This window comes from Brachyhypopomus gauderio, unplaced genomic scaffold (genome assembly GCF_052324685.1).
Source record: "Brachyhypopomus gauderio isolate BG-103 unplaced genomic scaffold, BGAUD_0.2 sc50, whole genome shotgun sequence".
Taxonomy (NCBI): domain Eukaryota; kingdom Metazoa; phylum Chordata; class Actinopteri; order Gymnotiformes; family Hypopomidae; genus Brachyhypopomus; species Brachyhypopomus gauderio.
This window is the reverse complement of record NW_027506875.1, coordinates 516,018-536,969: the sequence shown is the minus strand read 5'-3', so window position 1 is coordinate 536,969 and position 20,952 is coordinate 516,018. Positions and strand designations below refer to the sequence as shown.

The 20,952-nt window shown below is 42.1% G+C and overlaps 2 protein-coding genes across 2 annotated transcripts in view; both read left to right on the top strand.

The window, feature by feature from the left end:
- The window catches only part of LOC143487782 (uncharacterized), a 98,919-nt gene that overhangs the window by 1,204 nt on the left and 76,763 nt on the right, over positions 1-20,952 (top strand). The gene's annotated exons all lie outside the window — the stretch shown is intronic.
- On the top strand, positions 11,396-13,223 carry LOC143487747 (BEN domain-containing protein 5-like). The gene is made up of 6 exons (XM_076986873.1): positions 11,396-11,637; positions 11,791-11,835; positions 12,056-12,103; positions 12,273-12,316; positions 12,420-12,630; positions 13,069-13,223. The coding sequence occupies exons 2-6, from the start codon at positions 11,814-11,816 to the stop codon at positions 13,221-13,223; spliced, it is 480 nt and encodes a 159-aa protein (XP_076842988.1). The 5' UTR covers positions 11,396-11,637; positions 11,791-11,813.

Sequence of the window (20,952 nt, the reverse complement as noted above, 5' to 3'; positions counted from 1 at the left end):
GAAAATGAATAAATTTACACAAACAAAATGCTTATATTACTGCATTCGTTACAGAGTTCTCAGTTTGCACCCTCACTCTGTCTCCACCTTTTAGGTCTGACAGATCTTTCGCGCCTCTGTTGTAGTAGCATGTCTGTCTAGACTGATTTTGCTTTACATATTGGTCAGCTATCATCACAGCAGGCTGAAGTAGAGTGCTGCAAGTTGGCAGTAATGTCTTGGTTCTTCTGCTCATGAGTCTTTGTGCTGGGCTAGCACTAAATCCCTGTGATGGTGCATTCCTATGGTCCAGGATGGCAAGGTAAGGGTCTGACTTTGCTTGTATTGCTCTCTCCATGAGTCGTTTTGCTGTTTTTACTGCAGACTCTGCCTTACCATTACTCTGAGGGTATGTCGGTGATGAGGTCACGTGTTCAAAGTCCCAGGCCTCGCTAAACTTTCTGAATTCCCCGGAGGAGTATTGTGGTCCGTTATCTGAAACCACAATATCCGGGATGCCATGGCGTGCAAAGTGAGCTTTCAGCTTGTGGATAACAGTGGCTGAACTTGTGTCAGGAAGATGGTCGACTTCCCAGACCCTCCAGAAAGTCGCGATGTTGCGATTTGCAACTTCAACGCAACTTCAAGCAAACCCCGCGAATTCAGGGCGGTGTTGCAACTTCAGCCAATCACCGCAACTTTCCCGCACATTTGACCAATCACTGATGTCGTCTTGATGTGACGTCGACAAACTCCCGCCTTACTTCCGTATATACGTTCAAGAGGAGCAGACTGAAAGTAGCATGAGCGACGAAAATAACGGTAAAAAGATCGGGAAAAGCAGTATCCCGGTACACTACATGAAAGCGGGGATAAACTGTCCAGATCCGACCCGCGAATTGATTATCTATGGCCCCCTGGATGATATTTAATAACTATTAGAACCGGCCCGCAGGCCACAGCCGCCCGATGGTGTTTTGCACGCACAAACACTACATTCCCCACAATGCAACGGTAGCCCGCGAAGTCACTGCAGCGCACGGAAGCGGCGAGGGTCTGAGAAAGTTTATAAGTTTAAACTTTAAACTAGTGTTGCCACCTGTCCCGGTTTTCCTGGGACTGTCCCGGTTTTCACTTGCCTGTCCCGGTTTTACCGGGCTGTCCCGGTTTGTCCCGATTTTTTGTCTTTTTAATATTCGGTCCCGGCAAAAAAACTAGGTTAGTTCAAACCATGATTCAGACTGTTTCTGCACACTTTAAATCTGTTTTTTTCTCGCTGTGTCCATTTTAAACCCCTCCGGTAACGTTTTACGTTAAGTTTACGTTCGCCACGCCACGCTCAACAACTTACGTTCGCCGCCCACCCCGCTCAACAGATTACACTCGCTCAGTATGACAGTGTCCTTGTTTTTTGTCAGACCTAGGTGGCAACCCTACTTTAAACTGAGATAAAGTTTAAAGTCAGAGATAAAGTTTATTTATCTCTGATCCATAGTTACTAGTTCGCTCTGGCGCCAAGCACTGGCGATCGATCTCGATATAATACTTAATTTGTGTCCATTTTACAGGCCGCCCGGTAACAACTTACGTTCGCTAACCCCGCCACCCCCTCCAGGTTCAAATCTCACTTCAAGCGATCTTGAAAAGTTGGCAACCCTGAATAAATAGGTAAATAGATCATTAAAATGGACTACTAAATAGAGGAAACCATACAACATTTACTCCCTATTGTAATGTACTCACAAAAAAGCAAAAACACACCGCAACTTCCATCGCATTTTTTTGAAAAACACCCGCAACATCAAACATTTTAGCCCGCAACAATCACAAAAAAGGCCCGCGAAATCCTGGTGGGACTGACTTCCCAGAAGTTCGAGAAGTAATCAACTGTGATCAGATAGTTTCTGCCGTTGAACGCAAATAAGTCAGTTCCAACCTTTGCCCAAGGCCTCAGAGGGATATCATGTGGGCACAGTGGCTCTTTCTGCTGCCTTGTATCTGTGGCCCTGCACACTGTACAATTCCTTATGTATGTTTTTATGGTCTCAGTCATTCCTGGCCAATAAACACATTCTCTGGCCCTGCCCAGACAACTTTCAATGCCCAAATGTGAAGAATGTATTCTCCCCATAATTTCATGCCTCATACTGCCTAGAATTACAGCTTGCTCTCCTCTGAATATCACACCATGTTGTACACTAAGTTCGTCTTGCATGGCGAAGTAAGATCTCACCTCCTCCATTACTTGTGCTTTGTCTTTTGGCCATTGTAAGGATTTGGTGGATTCCTCACGGTTATTTATATATATATATATATATATATATAACAGATATGACACGAAACAAATGGAGAACCACTGTCCATAGTTTATTATTATATTGAAGGTCACTATAAAACGGACGGTTAGACAGAGTCAGTAGTAGCAACTACTAAGTAAGCAAGAGAGAGCAGTAACCATTCACGCAGTATGAACAGAAGAGAGAAGTCCCGCGCGCGCGCGTAGGGCAACCACACTTTACGTCATCAAGGGGCGATCATTACATATCGTAGGGCAACCACACTTTACGTCATCAAGGGGCGATCATTACATATCCCCCCCACTTAAAATGATGGCTGTCCTCAGACCATAACCCCCAAAACAACTTTACCAGGCATTAGTCATGACAGTGGCAACACAAATAAGTCAAAACACCTTGTACTATTACTGACAGAACTGCCTGCACCATGCGGCTATAGCCCAACACCTGACAACATACAAACAGTGTCCCCTTTTTTTTTCTTTTTTCTTATAAGAACACCTTTCTTAACACTCCAAATGCATGACACACGACTGCTAAAACAGAGCAGTTGTACATCGACACCGTACTACATTAGCATGTATCATTAACATTGCACTGTAAACAAAACCTGACATTTTCACTTTTGTTATGAAACTCTTGTAACCCATCAATACATAAAACAACAGAGCTTGTATAACCAAGGAGAATGATAACCGGCAAAAGAAAACATGTCAATATCCAAGTCAAGAAACAAAATGAGGATTTGTCCTATTCCCATCCCAGTTACTGGTGACCCTTGGTGTATGTCTAGGACGGAGAAAATATGAGTGTGTTTCAGCGTAGGTAGGCTGTGTACTGGTAACACCTGCATACAGGGGGTCAGGGGAGTAACTGTGTGTGTTGAAGTTGGTGGCTATATGGGGTGCGAGGAGGGGAACACTGGCATGTGTTGGGGGCCTGGAGGCGGGCTGCAAATAGGAGTGTATATCTGTGTGTCTAGGGCGAAGGGAATATGGGTGCATTTGTGGTGGCTGCAGGTGTGGCACTTGAACATCAGCAGGGGGTGCGAATGAGTCTACAGCACCGTCAACCGGCGTGTCGGCCATACAGGCAGCCATTGGGAACCGGACCTGAGGCTCAGTCTCCTCTCCCAACATGACGTCAAATCCATACTCCTCCTGTTCATCTGCCAGTAGACCCTCCTGTCCATCAGTCTCCGTCAACTGCACAGGCATGTTCTCCAACCCTTCTTCCTCCCCATCCCAAGTAAAGAAGGGGAGCAGGTTACTGACATGGTGAACACCACTCTCTGCCCCATCTGCCACTCTAGTCAGCTTGTAATTCAGGTCTGACATCACCTCAGCAATCCTGTAGGGGCCTTTGTAGAGAGGGGCTAGCTTGGCTGCAAAACCTGCTGAGGCATCGGACCGTGGGTGAGCCTTCAGCCTGACTAAATCTGCTACACGGAATGAAACCTCCCTGCGTTTCTTATCATAGTGTTTTTTCTGCATGGTCCAACTACTTGCCAGGGCTACCTTCACATGTTCATTTGCTTCCCGCAAGGCTGAGGTGAGCTCTATCTTGTAATCGTCAACAGTGTCGGCCATGTATCCTGGACTCGGAGAGATCCACAAATCAAGGGGTGTGTTCAAGTCCCTGCCATATAAGAGATACGCTGGGGTGTCTCCCGTGCTCTGGTGCGGAGCAGTCCTCAATGCAAAAAAGATCAGGGGCAGCTGAAGGTCCCAGTCTCTGTGTCTCTGTCCTACATACGATCGGATTGCAGTCTTGATTGTGCGGTTAACACGTTCCGTCTGATTAGACTGTGGGTGGTATGCTGTAGTCAGTCTGTGATCTGAGCCCAGTGCCGAAACGACTGCCTCAAAAAAGTCACTCACAAACTGAACACCTCTATCTGAGACCAGGTGGGTGGGAGCTCCATGTCTCGCAAACACCTCTGAGACGAACCTCCGTGCTGCAGTTGCTGCTGTGGCCTCTTTAATGGGGCAGGTTTCCACCCATTTAGTAAAGTAGTCAATAAAGACCAAAATATATTCATTTCCACGGCCAGACCTGGGAAGAGGGCCCATGAAATCAACACCTGCAAACTCCCATGGGTAAGTAGCTACCACGGGCTTGAGATATCCTCCCGGTCTCTGGTTAGTTGGCTTTGAAAGTTGGCAAGACACACAAGAGAGCACATATCTCTTTACATCCCCCCGCATGCCAGGCCAATAGACTCGCTTCTGCAAACGCCCCAGAGTCTTCGTCACACCCAAATGTCCAGCCACTGGGTGGTCATGAAAGTAACTCAATAGGGTTCCCCTCATGGCCTCTGGCACATAAAAACGTAAGTCCTTGTCTTGGTGCAGTCGGCAGGAAGCCCTCTTATCTATGTAGTATACCACACCCTCTTGAACACAGAAGTCTGGCGAGTCCACGCAGGAGCCATTTTCCAAGTCAGTGTAGAGTGCTGAAATTACTTGATCAGCTTGCTGGAGCTCTCGTAGTTGTGCCTTGTCCTCCAATACCACTGCTGGCTGATGCCTGGGGTTAAGTGAGGCGACTGTAGCATAGGAGGGTAACAGGTCCACTGGCTCGGTCGGAACGCTAGCTGGATTTCGTGACAAGGCATCTGGTACCAAATTGGCCGAGCCAGGCCTGTGTATGACCTCAAAGTCAAAGTCCTGTAGCCTCAAACACCATCGTGCCAGCCGGCCTGAAGGGGAGGGTCTGGTCATCAACCACCTTAAGCTATTATGGTCTGTCACCACAGTGACACCAGAGCCTTCAATGTATGGTCGGAAATGTTCCAGAGCCCATATCACCCCTAAACATTCCTTTTCCGAAGTAGAATATTGGCGCTCAGACTTGTGTAGTGTCCGGCTCGCAAATGCAACCGCTCTGTCCAAGCCATCCTCACCGGTTTGGGTCAGAGCAGCCCCAAGGCCTACATCACATGCGGCTGTGTGCACCGTAAAAGCTTTGTTAAAATCAGGTAGCACTAGGACAGGCGCGCCGCTCAGCATCTCCTTTAAGTGCCCAAATGACTCCTGGCATGCTTCGGACCACACAAATGGGACATCTTCCCTCATGAGGGCAATCATTGGTTCGGCAATGCGGGCATAGCCTGAGATGAACCTCCGGTAGTAACTTGTCATCCCCAGGAATTGGCGTACATTTTTAACAGTCATGGGAGTGGGAAATTTGCTGATGGCTTCCACTTTACTTTCATCTGGGCCAATGCCTCCAGGAGTCACAAGATAACCCAAGTAAAGCAACCTCGGGGTGCAAAAATGACATTTCACCATCTTCAAGGAAAGGCCAGCTTCTGACAAACGCCCCAGCACCCTACCAAGGTCAGACAAGTGTTGTTCAAAGGATGGGGAGGCCACAACAATATCATCAAGGTACACCATGCAACAATTATGTGTGAGCCCTGCCAAGACTGTGTTCATCAACCTTTGGAACGTTGCTGGCGCATTCGACAAGCCGAAGGGCATGACCTTGAACTGATAGAGTCCTTTGTGAGAAACAAAAGCAGTCTTTGGTCTTGAGTCAACAGCAACTGAGACCTGCCAATAACCCCGTGCAAGGTCCAACGTGGAAATGAACTTGCCCCGCGCCAAAAAATCTAGCGAGTCGTCCACCCTTGGAAGTGGATATGAATCTCTGACAGTAGTTTTGTTGACTTTACGAAAATCGACACAAAATCTAGGGTCTGCCCCAGGTTTTTCAACTATTACAATTGGAGAGGCCCAGGGTCCTGAGGCAGGTTCGATAATGCCATCCTCCAACATTTTGCTAATCTGCTCTTCAATAATCTTTCTTTTTCCTGGCGAAGCACGATACGGAGGAAGGCACACCGGTTTTGCTGTCCCTGTTTCTATCACATGCTCCACCAAGGAAGTACGGCCCAGCTTTCCCCCAAAGAGGTGTGAGAAGTCTCTTAACAGGTTTGCCAACTTGTCTTTGTCTGCTGGGGACAGAGCCGCCTGCTCTACGACAGGGCCGATGTCTGGTTGCTCCTCACTAAAAGTCAGACAGGCTACATGTCCTTCCAAATCCTCAAACTCCTCCTCTAACAAACAAAGGTCTGGTGCTGAAGAGGCATTGTCTCCTACCCTCACACTTCCTGTCGCCGGGTGAATGTGTACATCTGCCTGAATCATGAAATCTGTCCCTAAAAGAATGGGGCAAGACAGGTCTGGGATTACAGTGAAACGATGAGTAAATGTTTGCCCCAACAACAGGACAGGCAGCCACACAACGCCAGATGGATTGCATTGCTTTGAATCAGCCAGCTCCAGGGGGGAAAAAGTCCACGGGAGAACAACATCGTCCTTTATCCCACATTTCCCAAGAGTGGATGGATGGACCGCCGAGATGGATGCCCCAGTATCAAGGGTGGCCTGCAATGACACCTGGTTGACAACCACGACGGATGTCAGTGGGGTACGCTTCGCCCTCCTCGAGCCAGCCTGCACAGACCCTACCTTGTGAGAACTCTCTGACTGTTGCGGCCTAGACCCTGACTCAGCCTCCTGCCTAACGTCACGAGGTCTTTGAAACCTGCGTGGTCGAGCTCCCGTGCCACCTTTAGGGTCCACAGCAGTGATTGGAGCATTCAAAGCCCCCTGACCAGCCACAGACGAACGTCCGCTAGACTCAGCATTAACATTCTGCCTAGACATCTTACAATTACCACAGTTGCGTACAGTGACACCAGGAGTCAAGCACTTATAACAGTGCATATCCTGGCGTGACGGCGTCACCGGAATTCTGGTAGACGAAACCGGCCCCAAAGCAGCATGTAGCTCATGGGCCGTCAGCAGTAACTCTGTCAAAGTGGTAGGAGCAGTGGCATGAAGTGCTAGCCTAAACTGGTCTGAGACATGTCGGCTGATCACCCCAATCTGTTCCTGTACAATGCGAAAATGACGTAATCGCTGTGGCTCCGCCCGTGCGCGAGGGCCTCGCGCGCTGTCCGTTCGCGAGGTCGTGCACCTCTGGAATTTTGTAAAACTTCGCGCGTGCGCCGTGCTTCAGCGCGATGGACAAAGTCATGTTTGCCGGGTTCATACACCTATACAAGGTGGAATTAAAGCACTTGTACGGCACTTTAAAGGTCCATTTCAGTATTTCCCAGCACGGTAAACTTAATTAAGTTAAATATTTATACATATACTCGAGTTTGTTGTTTAGTCATCCTGGGTGATGTTAATGCCTGGTTTATACTTGACGCGCCGCGAGCGGCGCGAGGGTCCGCGCAGCGAAAATGACGTAATCGCTGTGGCTCTGACCGTGCGCGAGGTCGTGCAGCTCTCGAATTTTGTAACTTCGCGCGCGCGCCGCGCTACAGCGCGATCGACAAAGTCACGTTTGCCGGGTTCATACACCTATACAAGGTGGAATTAAAGCACTTGTACGGCACTTTAAAGGTCCATTTCAGTATTTCCCAGCACGGTAAACTTAATTAAGTTAAATATTTATACATATACTCGAGTTTGTTGTTTAGTCATCCTGGGTGATGTTAAAGCCTGGTTTATACTTGACGCGCCGCGAGCGGCGCGAGGGTCCGCGCGGCGAAAATGACGTAATCGCTGTGGCTCTGACCGTGCGCGAGGTCGTGCACCTCTCGAATTTTGTAACTTCGCGCGCGCGCCGCGCTTCAGCGCAATCGACAAAGTCATGTTTGCCGGGTTCATACACCTATACAAGGTGGAATTAAAGCACTTGTACGTCACTTTAAAGGTCCATTTCAATATTTTCCAGCACGATAAACATAATTAAGTTAAATATTAATACATATACTCGAAATAATTCGCTTTTTATCACATTATTTAATGGTTGTTTATTTTCAAAACGCCCAATCTTAACGTCTTCACGTTCTCTCATGTTTAGTCCTGTAATTACAAGAGGCTCGTATTTGTTAACGTAATTTCAACATTTTAATGTACTTTAGCCTAAATTCCAGCACTTTTCAAACCTGAAACACAAAGCAACATTAAAATGCGTCAGGTAAATGTTCATGAATATATATACAGATAAAAACGGTCTGCAAGCGAGTTAAATTTAATTAGTGGTCGGCCGTTATCGGCGTTAACGCCGTTAACGGCCCACCACTAATATATATACACATATTCACACGCACGCACACACACACAGCATAATTATATATGTATGTGTCTGTGTGTCCTCATTATTGCTGGCTATAAAATCGCATCACCGTGTCATACTTTAATGTCCTGCACTGATGAGCTGCGCGAGCCTCAGAATTGTTCGAATGGAGGCTGCGTTCGAATACCGTTACAAGTTTGTTAGCCACCTAGCTCTCTCATATTTTTCCTTGTTCTTTCCTTAAGATTTTTTCGCATTAATAAAATGTTTGCCTACGTACAATACATCGACGACGGAGTAAAAAATATTGTACATATTAAAGACATCAAAAACTTTGACCCAAAAAATACAGAAGATTATTCTGCAGTACACGCATACTGGATTCTGTGGAAAGGGGGGTTTTTCGCTGGCCAAATCTTGATGCTAAAAGGTAAGTAGCTAACGTTTTTATAATACAGAATAATAGTATATCGTATAATAATAACAATTCAACATTTTGTTTGACGTACGACGTGAGTTAAACTTGTCGCTATCTGATACAATTTGGCTACAAGTTACCCGAACCGGGATCTACAAAACATTACCTGTCGCGGCGATCAAAATCGTCCGTGGTCTGTTCATTAAATGTTACTTTGATCTGTCTGTATGAAGCTGTCTACACTGTCAAGACTGGATATTAGTTAGCAGGTTGTGCTACTCGTGTTACCATTAAGAGGGTTACTCAGCAACATCATCTACGAACCTAATAAGACCTAATAAGCCTTTATATAGTTAGTTGTGTCGCGTGCGGTAGCCTGGCGACCATGGACCACCTTGCTCGTTAAAATATATTTATAAAACAAAAGACTTACCTTCTGCACCAACAGCCGATGCAACATCCCATGCGTTGTCTTTCATTTTTTACATTCTTATAATTAGTCTGGTCTGAGAATCATATTAGTTGATCAAGTTTAAAAGGGCACGATTTAACCCGAAAGGCTGCCTTCTACCTGTTCTTGGGTAATACTTAACTGAGAATGTTGGTGGAGAACTTTTCACTTCCCTTTTGAGGGCCAAAATGCCGCAAGTGCACTGACAATATCTGCTCTTTAATTATAATTAAACACGGAGGTCTGTAAACTGTGATTTTCATGTTTTAGCTGAGCCATTTGTATAAGACAAATACTGAACATTCAATGATTAAACTATCATTCTGGGTTCGACATTCAGCATGAAAAAGAAACTGAGCATAATATAAATGTTTGTATTAATTTTTTGTATATAAATTTTATATAATCATATATAAAAATTATAAGAGGGAAGACTTGAGTGTGCCTGACCAGTATTACGGTTTAAAGTGTTACATATTTTTCTTCACAGACACTTCTGAAGAAATAGAGGACATTCTAGGTGCAGGGAAAAGGATTCGGGTTCCAAAGTTACTGGAGTAAAATCCTGTGGAGAGCCAGAGAAACTCAGAAAGGAAAGAAATTGAAAATACTGCTGTAAGTATATATGTGCATGCATATATATATATATATATATATATATATATATATATATATATATATATATATATATATATATATATATATATATATTAGGGATGCAAATGATTAATCGACTTTCGATTAATTGTCGATTAAGACGTTACTCGATCAAAATGTATTAATCACGATTAATCATTAGAGAGCGCTCCTGTATTAACTTGAACAGAGCGTAAGAACGAGAGGTGAACACGTGTCGCGAAAGACCAGAGTGGAAAACAAAATGAAGCGGGCGAAAAGACGTGCGGTGCGAGGAGTAGTAGTCGCTACAATTTCAACATTGTTAATTTAGGCAAAGAAGTCAAATGTTCTGTGTGTAATGCGGTATTGAAGTACAACAGTTCCACTAGCTCACTCAATTATCATTTGAACACCATGCATGCAGCTGTCCTGCATATCACCAGTGCACCTGGTCAACCTAAAATCACAGCTACACTGGGAAGGCGAGCGTTTTCGAAGCTCGCTACAAAAAAATACGAGTGAGCTAAAAACAAAGCTATCTACTGCTACTACTGTAGCCCTTACAACAGATTGTTGGACGGCTCTAACAACAGAAAGTTACATTACTGTGACGTGCCACTACACTGACGAGAACTGGCAGCTAAAATCTGCAGTGCTGATTACGACGAACATGTCGGATAGACACACTGCTGACAGTTTAACTGACAAGCTCAATGATGTTGTGGAAACTTGGGCACTCTCCGGTCGCGTTACAGCATGTGTTCACTACAAAGCTAGAAACATTGTCCAAACATGGGCTCAATAATATTCTGTTTGGCTCTCTATTTAATTTCTTCTTTTTTTTAAACATTTTTTTTAATGTCTAATGTTTCAAATTGAACTGAGCCAGTCCTTAATTTATTCCTTTTTTAAAATGAAAGAATGTATTTTGTTATACCATAAAAATTTCCTCATGCATAATTACTTGAGCAATATATAATATAATACAATATAATTATCATAATATATACTTTTTGAACAAAGTGTTTTAACTACACTGCTCAAAAAAATAAAGGGAACACTTAAACAACACAATGTAACTCCAAGTCATCCACACTTCGTGTTCAGATAGGAAGCAACACTGATTGTGAATCAATTTCAACTGCTCTTGTGCAAATGGAACAGACAACAGGTAGAAATGAGAGATTTTCAACTGATTTCAAAGATTTTTATTAATTGAGATCTAGGATGTTATTTTAGTGTTCCCTTAATTTTTTTGAGCAGTATATTTAGCTGATATTTTTAAAAGCCCTATTGAAACACTGAAATTCAGGTGAAAAACCCCGCTTATCGATTAATCGAAAGTCGATCGATAAGATCAGTCAACTAACGATTAATGAATTAATCGATAATTTGCATCCCTAATATATATATATATGATAAGAGCAAGTGAGATGTTATGTGCTATTATTATTTGCAGATGTCACAAAAGGCAAGCATTATTGAGGGAAAGCGGGCCTCACTAATGGAATTTTTTTAAGAGCGGCAAAGCCAGAAAAGAATCCAGCCACTGTGTGCCTCTAATAGTCAATCAAAGAGGCAGAGGATTCTGCTGGATGATGAAACATCTAGTGGCAGTGATGATGAATTAATTGCCAAATCTGAATTTGATGAATTAAAGAAGAAGCACACAGTACTTGGGCATAAATATCAAGAAGCCATTAGTGAACTGGAACAACTGAGAAAATTGAACACTGAACTCCAAAAGTGTTTGGTCTCCAAAATCCTTCCTGGTAAGTTTGTAACACTCACCCTTCTTTCCTAAAAGGCTGCCTCACAAAACACAAAACAATCGTTATCATTTTATCTAAACTGGAATTTAAAGCTGTACTATTTATTGAATGTAATGACAGTGAATTACATTTAAGGTCTCATTTATGTTATAGAGAATAACAGCCTTCCTGATTTTATGGACACCCCTCAAACAATTAGTAAGACCTTTCAGTTATACTGCTATTACTATTACTGTTGTTATTATATTTTGAACATTATCTGTTTTGCTTGAGAAGGTGTTTGTGGTTTTGTTGCATATAACACTAACAGCTTGTTGCGTCTACCTATTGTCTAATAAAAAAGCCCTAGTTAATGTTCATTTAATCTGTGATACAAACTTGTACTGAAGATTTATTATCATTATATTATACATTTCAGGGCAATCCAACTTGTCACCCCCATTAAACACTCCTCAAGCAACAGTTGGTAAGTATATTGCTAATAAAACATGAATGACTTGGTTACACTTATACATTCATCCTATCTCTGATAAGAGATAAGAGACATGCACAATAATATTGTACTATTTAATCATTCTACAACTGTCATTTACCAAAAGTAAGGTAATAATTATTAAATTATTTTATATTTGCAGTAGAAATAAGCCAACAGAAAGAACAAGCTTCAGAAGAAGAAAGGGTATTTTAGATTTAATTATAAATGTACAGTAACGGTGGTATTGTCTTTGATTATACTGATATGATTTACATATAATCGTGAAATAAAATAAAATTTCACACAGACGCACATTGGTGAAGGAATTTACATCAATACAAATCAGTGGAAGAGAGTCCAAGGAAACAGCAAGGACAGCTTGTTTGTGAAGGAGCTGGCAGTGTGCATTTGGGGCACAAACATTTTGGCCAACCGGAGTCTGGAGGGTAAAAGTTGTCCAACAACAAAGACAACCCCCAGGCCCCCTCTAACCCCTCACAAATTAAGAGCACTAAAAAGTAAGTAAGAATGTTGATAAAGAATACTAATCTGAAAATGATGGAGGATATTACTGCTGCATGAAATATTACATGTGTCTCTTTTGGACCAGGACACTTGAATTTTATTAAAATTTCTCAATGACCTGCTAATAATCTTATACATATCTTCTGTGCAAAATGTTGACATTTAATAAAACTGTTCATAATAATAGTCATGTGGCCTTTGAGCAGGTTATCTAGTCTTCATATAGGCTAGAAGTTTATACCTCACATTTAGGAGTTTAGCTCCTCTGAGAAGGCCTATACATGCAAGTAAATGATTTGTACTTTGTTTCAAGTAAATAGTTTTTGAAGTCTTTAGAAAACTATATGATTTTATTGTTGTGCAGTAACATGCATATTTTATGCATATTAAAGTTTTCTCATGACATTTTGCTTTATTTTGTTTTGTTAAAGATTGCTTCCAAAAGTGGCTCGAGACAAAAAACCTGGAAGAGTTCGAGCTAAGGACCAGAGCAGGAAAATTTGGACGTTATGTTACAGAAAAAATCCAAGACATCAACAAAAAACAAAAAAAAACAAAATCAATAAGTACATTATTTGTTATTTGATAAAATTATATTACTTGTTTAAAACGTCGTTTGTACAAATAGCATTTTATTAAAGCAGCTGTTATAATAATTTCTCAGTAAATTAAGAAAAATAAATATTTTTGAGTTGTCTTTTAAAATTGTCTTTGTTTCTTGCCTATTTTGCAAACTGGTCTATTAACAGTAAAGCATAGGTGTTAGGGCAGGTGTGCACATGTTTAAACATTCCCTGCTTGTTTTAGTGTTGCTCTCCTCCAGCATGCCTAATTTAATTGTCATTTAGGAAAACATCAAAATGTTCCAGACAGAAAATCCACGACCATGGTTGAGGCACATTGTATAATATTCTGGTCACTTGACAGTTCTGCAACAAGCTATCAAAGGTTAATTGTAAATTTAAAATACTAGTTATTTTACAGAATACCAGGTACAAGCTGGTTTTGGACAGTAAAACCACCCACCAGCAACAAGATGGTTTAAGATGGTGTAACCAGCTATAAACCAGCTACCACCTATGAACCAGCTAACAGCTGGTTTTGAATGGTTTAACCAGCTACCAGCTACAAACCAGCTACCAGGTTCCAAAACACAGCTTAAGCTGGTCAGCTTAAGATGGTATGAGCTGGTTTTTCCAGCAGGGCAGGCTTTAAGCTGGTTTATATTTGACGCGCCGCGAGCGGCGCGAGGGTCCGAGGCTCCGCCCGTGCGCGAGGGCCTCGCGCGCTGTCCGTTCGCGAGGTCGTGCACCTCTGGAATTTTGTAAAACTTCGCGCGCGCGCCGTGCTTCAGCGCGATGGACAAAGTCATGTTTGCCGGGTTCATACACCTATACAAGGTGGAATTAAAGCACTTGTACGGCACTTTAAAGGTCCATTTCAGTATTTCCCAGCACGGTAAACTTAATTAAGTTAAATATTTATACAAATACTCGAGTTTGTTGTTTAATTCCACCTTGTATAGGTGTATGAACCCTGCAAACATGACTTTGTCGATGGCGCTGAAGCGCGGCGCGCGCGCGAAGTTGCAAAATTCGAGAGGTGCACGACCTCGTGCAGCGACAGCGCGCGAGGCACTCGCGCACGGGCGGAGCCTCAGCGATTACGTCATTTTCGCCGCGCGGACCCTCGCGCCGCTCGCGGCGCGTCAAGTATAAACCAGGCTTCAAGTATAAACCAGCTTAAAGCCTGCCCTGCTGGAAAAACCAGCTCATACCATCTTAAGCTGGTCAAGCTGGTTAACCAGCTTGACCAGCTTAAGCTGTGTTTTGGAACCTGGTAGCTGGTTTGTAGCTGGTAGCTGGTTAAACCATTCAAAACCAGCTGTTAGCTGGTTCATAGGTGGTAGCTGGTTTATAGCTGGTTACACCATCTTAAACCATCTTGTTGCTGGTGGGTGGTTTTACTGTCCAAAACCAGCTTGTACCTGGTATTCTGTAAAATAACTAGTATTTTAAATTTACAATTAACCTTTGATAGCTTGTTGCAGAACTGTCAAGTGACCAGAATATTATACAATGTGCCTCAACCATGGTCGTGGATTTTCTGTCTGGAACATTTTGATGTTTTCCTAAATGACAATTAAATTAGGCATGCTGGAGGAGAGCAACACTAAAACAAGCAGGGAATGTTTAAACATGTGCACACCTGCCCTAACACCTATGCTTTACTGTTAATAGACCAGTTTGCAAAATAGGCAAGAAACAAAGACAATTTTAAAAGACAACTCAAAAATATTTATTTTTCTTAATTTACTGAGAAATTATTATAACAGCTGCTTTAATAAAATGCTATTTGTACAAACGACGTTTTAAACAAGTAATATAATTTTATCAAATAACAAATAATGTACTTATTGATTTTGTTTTTTTTGTTTTTTGTTGATGTCTTGGATTTTTTCTGTAACATAACGTCCAAATTTTCCTGCTCTGGTCCTTAGCTCGAACTCTTCCAGGTTTTTTGTCTCGAGCCACTTTTGGAAGCAATCTTTAACAAAACAAAATAAAGCAAAATGTCATGAGAAAACTTTAATATGCATAAAATATGCATGTTACTGCACAACAATAAAATCATATAGTTTTCTAAAGACTTCAAAAACTATTTACTTGAAACAAAGTACAAATCATTTACTTGCATGTATAGGCCTTCTCAGAGGAGCTAAACTCCTAAATGTGAGGTATAAACTTCTAGCCTATATGAAGACTAGATAACCTGCTCAAAGGCCACATGACTATTATTATGAACAGTTTTATTAAATGTCAACATTTTGCACAGAAGATATGTATAAGATTATTAGCAGGTCATTGAGAAATTTTAATAAAATTCAAGTGTCCTGGTCCAAAAGAGACACATGTAATATTTCATGCAGCAGTAATATCCTCCATCATTTTCAGATTAGTATTCTTTATCAACATTCTTACTTACTTTTTAGTGCTCTTAATTTGTGAGGGGTTAGAGGGGGCCTGGGGGTTGTCTTTGTTGTTGGACAACTTTTACCCTCCAGACTCCGGTTGGCCAAAATGTTTGTGCCCCAAATGCACACTGCCAGCTCCTTCACAAACAAGCTGTCCTTGCTGTTTCCTTGGACTCTCTTCCACTGATTTGTATTGATGTAAATTCCTTCACCAATGTGCGTCTGTGTGAAATTTTATTTTATTTCACGATTATATGTAAATCATATCAGTATAATCAAAGACAATACCACCGTTACTGTACATTTATAATTAAATCTAAAATACCCTTTCTTCTTCTGAAGCTTGCTCTTTCTGTTGGCTTATTTCTACTGCAAATATAAAATAATTTAATAATTATTACCTTACTTTTGGTAAATGACAGTTGTAGAATGATTAAATAGTACAATATTATTGTGCATGTCTCTTATCTTATCTTTTTTTTTTTTTTTCACTTCCTGCTTTCCTCCTGTACAGACGCTTTTCTGTCAGCTCTGCTTGTCCTTTCATTTATTTGAGTTATATCTACAAGTTCAAGTTATTTTTACAAGTTAAAAGGATCCATTACTCGTTACTTCACTTGGTAATCTTGGTCATCTATAAAGGATTATTTAGCATTTTTTACATTCCGACAGTCTGACACTGCGAGTGAACTGTTTTTTGCGCCTCATCCTTGTGAGTGGTTTTGTGCACTGTTTTATCAGCAGCTGATACTGTTTTCAGCTGTGAAATACCTGCCAGAACTTATTGGGTGTTATTTTTGCACTTTGGATTTTTAACTTGGATATTTGAGCCTTGTGCCCGGTGCTTTTGCGATTATGCCTCATGCTTCCACATCATCTATTTGCTCTGAGTGTATCAAACTGTCTCAGAGGGTTGCAGAACTTCAGGAAAGAATCCATACCTTACATTCTATAAGGGAGGAGGAAGAATATCTGGACTCGATTCTTGCCACACAAACCGCTGACAAAACCGTCCCTGTGACTGGCAAAGAAAGAGACGTTTCTCTCCATTGTCGCTGGGATGTACTGGGGGCAAAGCCTAAGCTCATCTTGGCCTCAACTCCTAATCCTGTTAACAACAACAATGATAAGGGCTGGACTCTTGTTCGGGGGAAGGAACGTAGCAGAAACCAGCACAGCAGCGGCGGCAAGCAGCAATCTTCAGAACAGAACATTCTTCTCGATAACAGATATGAAGCTCTTGCCTCAACTGAAGTAGCAGAAACTGAGCAGTCTCATCACAACGTACTGCCTCCCTCTCCAGGACATCAAGGACATCAAACGCACCCCAATCAGCATCAGAGATCCGACTCCAGTCTGGCTGCTAAGCTTGCAAATAACTCTGGCCATTCGCGGACCAACCACCAGGCTGCCAACTGTGTTAGCCAGCAGCATGCTAACAAGCATGCTAAGAGGGTTAGCCATCGGGATGCTAACCATGTTGGCCATCGGGGTGGTAACCATGTTGGCCATCGGGGTGGTAACCATGTTGGCCATCGGGGTGGTAACCATGTTGGCCATCGGGGTGGTAACCATGCTGGCCATCGGGGTGGTAACCATGCTGGCCATCGGGGTGGTAACCATGTTGGCCATCGGGGTGGTAACCATGTTAGCCGCCGAGGCATTAACGGTGAAAGAAGACGAGGAACACCGCCACAGCCCAAAACGCTGCTAATCGGGGACTCAGTCATCAGAGATGTATGGAGCAACAGTATTAAGGCCTTTTGCTTTCCTCGTGTTACTGTCTGTGAAGTGATACCCATGATTCCACACATATTGCATGACCATCTAGCTACGGAAAGACTGATTGTACATGTCGGCTCTAGCGATGTTTACAAACAACAGTCTGAGATACTGAAACAGGATTTTAACCATCTGCTCGACATTCTGGAGTTTTCCCGGTGTGAAGTGTTCATTTCTGGACCGATACCAACTGCACGTCGAGGCAGTGGTCACTTTACCAGACTGCTGGCTCTAAACAGCTGGCTCACTACAGCCTGTGCACATCGGAAGGTAAACTTCATTGACAATTTCAACATTTTTTGGAGGCGTCCTGAGCTTTTTAAACCTGATCAGCTTCACCCTAACAGGGCTGGGACTCAAATGCTTGTGGACAATCTAATGTATGGAATCACTCACATGCGGAATCTGCACCCAACCGCCAGCAGTAACGTCAGTAATGTCAGTCAAAGGAGCCCACCATCTCCTGTCAGAGAATCTGTCCACAGTCTCAGAGGTAAACTCCAGGAGATTGAAGAGGTTCTGCAACACTACAGTCTGCTGTCTTGCAGGAACTCACCCACTTCTCCTGCACACTCAGTGAATTCTCAGGTCTGACACACTGGAACCCATGCTCCTAGTCAGTGCTACATTCCAGTTATTTTAAATAGCCGGTGGCATGGCTCTCAGAATCGAAATAAAAATGTAATCAGAAGAAAACATAAGGGTACAAAACATTGTAACAAACAAAATTTGATCCCAGTGAAATGCACAAGTGATGTAAGCGATGCTGATCAAACACATCAAGTCTTCAAAGTCTCCTTACTAAATGTCCGCTCACTCACAAACAAGTCTTTTATAATAGCTAAATTAATTGAAGATTACTGTCTGGACTTTCTTTTTCTAACAGAGACTTGGCTTGATAGCAATAGTGCTAAATGAAGCTTCACCTCCCGACTTTAACTATTTTAATGTCTCCAGAGTAAATAAGAGAGGTGGTGGTGTTGCATGTTTTTACCATAAAGCTTTCCGATGTAAGCAGATCTCATTAGGGGAACATCCTACGTTTGAATATCTGGCAGTACAACTCAACAGTACTTATTCAGTTCTTTTGATTGTTATCTATCATCCTCCCAGACTACATGCAGATTTTCTTGAAGATTTTGAAGAAATGCTTTCAAGGATTTTAATTGATTTTGATTATGTTTTAATTGCTGGGGATTTTAATATTCACATGGATATATCCACAAATCCAATCACTTCAGAATTCATGAGGATGCTTAACTCTTTTGATCTCATACAGCATGTATCAGGCCCAACTCATAAGCATGGCCACATTTTAGATTTGGTCATTTCTAAACGTATAGAGGTTAATAATACTGAAATTACTGATGTTGCAATCTCTGACCATTTTGGTGTATTTTTCAACATGTCATTATCTACTAGAACACTCAGTGAAAAGCGCACAATAACCAAGCGTTATCTCAGTACTGGCAGTGCCGTGGCCTTCACAGACATGATACAGTCCCTCCCTCCCCTCTCAGAAAATGGGAATGAGCTAGTTGAAACATTCACACACAGAGTTAGGAACTGTATTGATGCTGTGGCACCAAAGGTAACTAAAATAATCTCTGGTAAAATTAAGATGCCCTGGAGAAACACTCCATCTATTGTAAAATTTAGGCAAGATTGTAGGCAGGCTGAGAGACGTTGGCGAAAGTCAAAATTGCAAGTACATTTTGATATTTATAAAACAACATTGCAGAATTACAACAGTGAAGTGAAATCAGCAAGGAAAAACTATTTCTCTACCTTAATCAATTCATCCAATAATAACTCAGCTGTCTTGTTCAGAAGCATAGATCAGCTAGTAAACCCCACCTCCTGTGGCTTCCCTGAGACTGTTTCAGTTGAAAAATGTGAGGAGTTTGCTATATTTTTTAGGGACAAGATTACTAGTATAAGGCAGAACATAGCAACAAGCACTAATAGACCATCAACCCTTATATCAGTTACTCAGCCTAACTTTAATATGTCTTATTTCCAAGAAGTTGACATGGTAACACTACTTGATGTGATTTCATCACTAAAATCCTCTACTTGTGAACTGGACCCTTTACCAACAAGCTTTTTCAAGCAGGTTCTGAGCTCATTAGCAAATGAAGTTCTAACGGTTGTTAATCAGTCTCTGCAATTGGGTGAATTCCCTAAAATTTTTAAAACTGCAATGGTTAAACCACTATTAAAGAATAGAAATCTTGATCCCACAATTCTTAATAATTATCGACCTATATCTAACCTTTCCTTTCTTAGCAAAATCATTGAAAAAGTAGTGTCAATCCAGTTGAATGACTGTCAAAGTAAATCAAATAAATGACACTTTTCAATCTGGTTTCAGAGCTCTCCACAGCACTGAAACAGCCCTAGTTAAGGTAGTAAATGACTTGAGATTGAATAAGGATGCAGGCAAACTCTCAGTCCTTTTTCTGCTAGATTTAAGCGCCGCTTTTGACACCGTTGATCATGAAATACTTCTTGATCGACTACAGAGCTGGGTAGGCCTTAGTGGCTTAGTCTTAGACTGGTTTAGATCGTACCTAACTGGGCGTGATTACTATGTAGCATTAGGTACCTCTTCCTCCACACGTCAAAAAATAACTTGTGGTGTCCCCCAAGGATCAATCCTTGGGCCGTTACTATTCAACCTATATATGCTTCCATTACCACACATCATTAATAAACATGGTATTAGTTATCATCAATATGCAGATGACACTCAACTTTATATTTCGCTAGAACCTAAAGCCCTAAAATCAATTTGCTCACTGTTTGACTGCATAGATGATATACAGACATGGATGTCTGACAATTTTCTGCAGTTAAATAAACAGAAGACAGAGGTTCTTGTTCTAGGCAGTGATTCACAAAGGAATGATGTCCAGACTTATTTAAATCAAATGAATCTGAAAGCCAGACAATGTGTTAAGAACCTGGGCGTCACCTTTGATAATGAGCTCAGCTTCAAATCACACATCATGACTACATGCAAGACAGCTTACTTTCATCTTCGAAACATCACTAAGGTCCGAGATATGCTCTCTCCTGCTGACAGTGAAAAACTTGTCCATGCATTTATCACATCAAGGCTAGATTATTGTAACGCTGTTCTATCTGCTCTTCCAAAGAGCTCTATTTCGCACCTACAGCGAGTTCAGAACGCGGCTGCAAGGGTTCTGACCCGCAGGAGAAAGAGAGATCATATTACACCTGCACTCCACTCACTGCACTGGTTACCTGTCAGCTTTAGAATAGATTTTAAGGTTCTAGTCATGGTTTTTAAATGTCTTCATGGTCTTGCCCCTCTTTACCTAAGTGAAATGATGGTTAGATATGTTCCAGTCAGGTCTCTCAGGTCTTCAAACAGTAATCTACTGGTGATTCCTAAAAGCCGATTAAAGATTGGCGAGGGTGCTTTTAGCCACTATGGCCCAAAGCTCTGGAATTCTCTTCCTGAAGAGCTCAGAGGCATTTCATCCCTGCATAGTTTTAAGAGCAGTCTCAAAACATTCCTGTTTAGATCCGC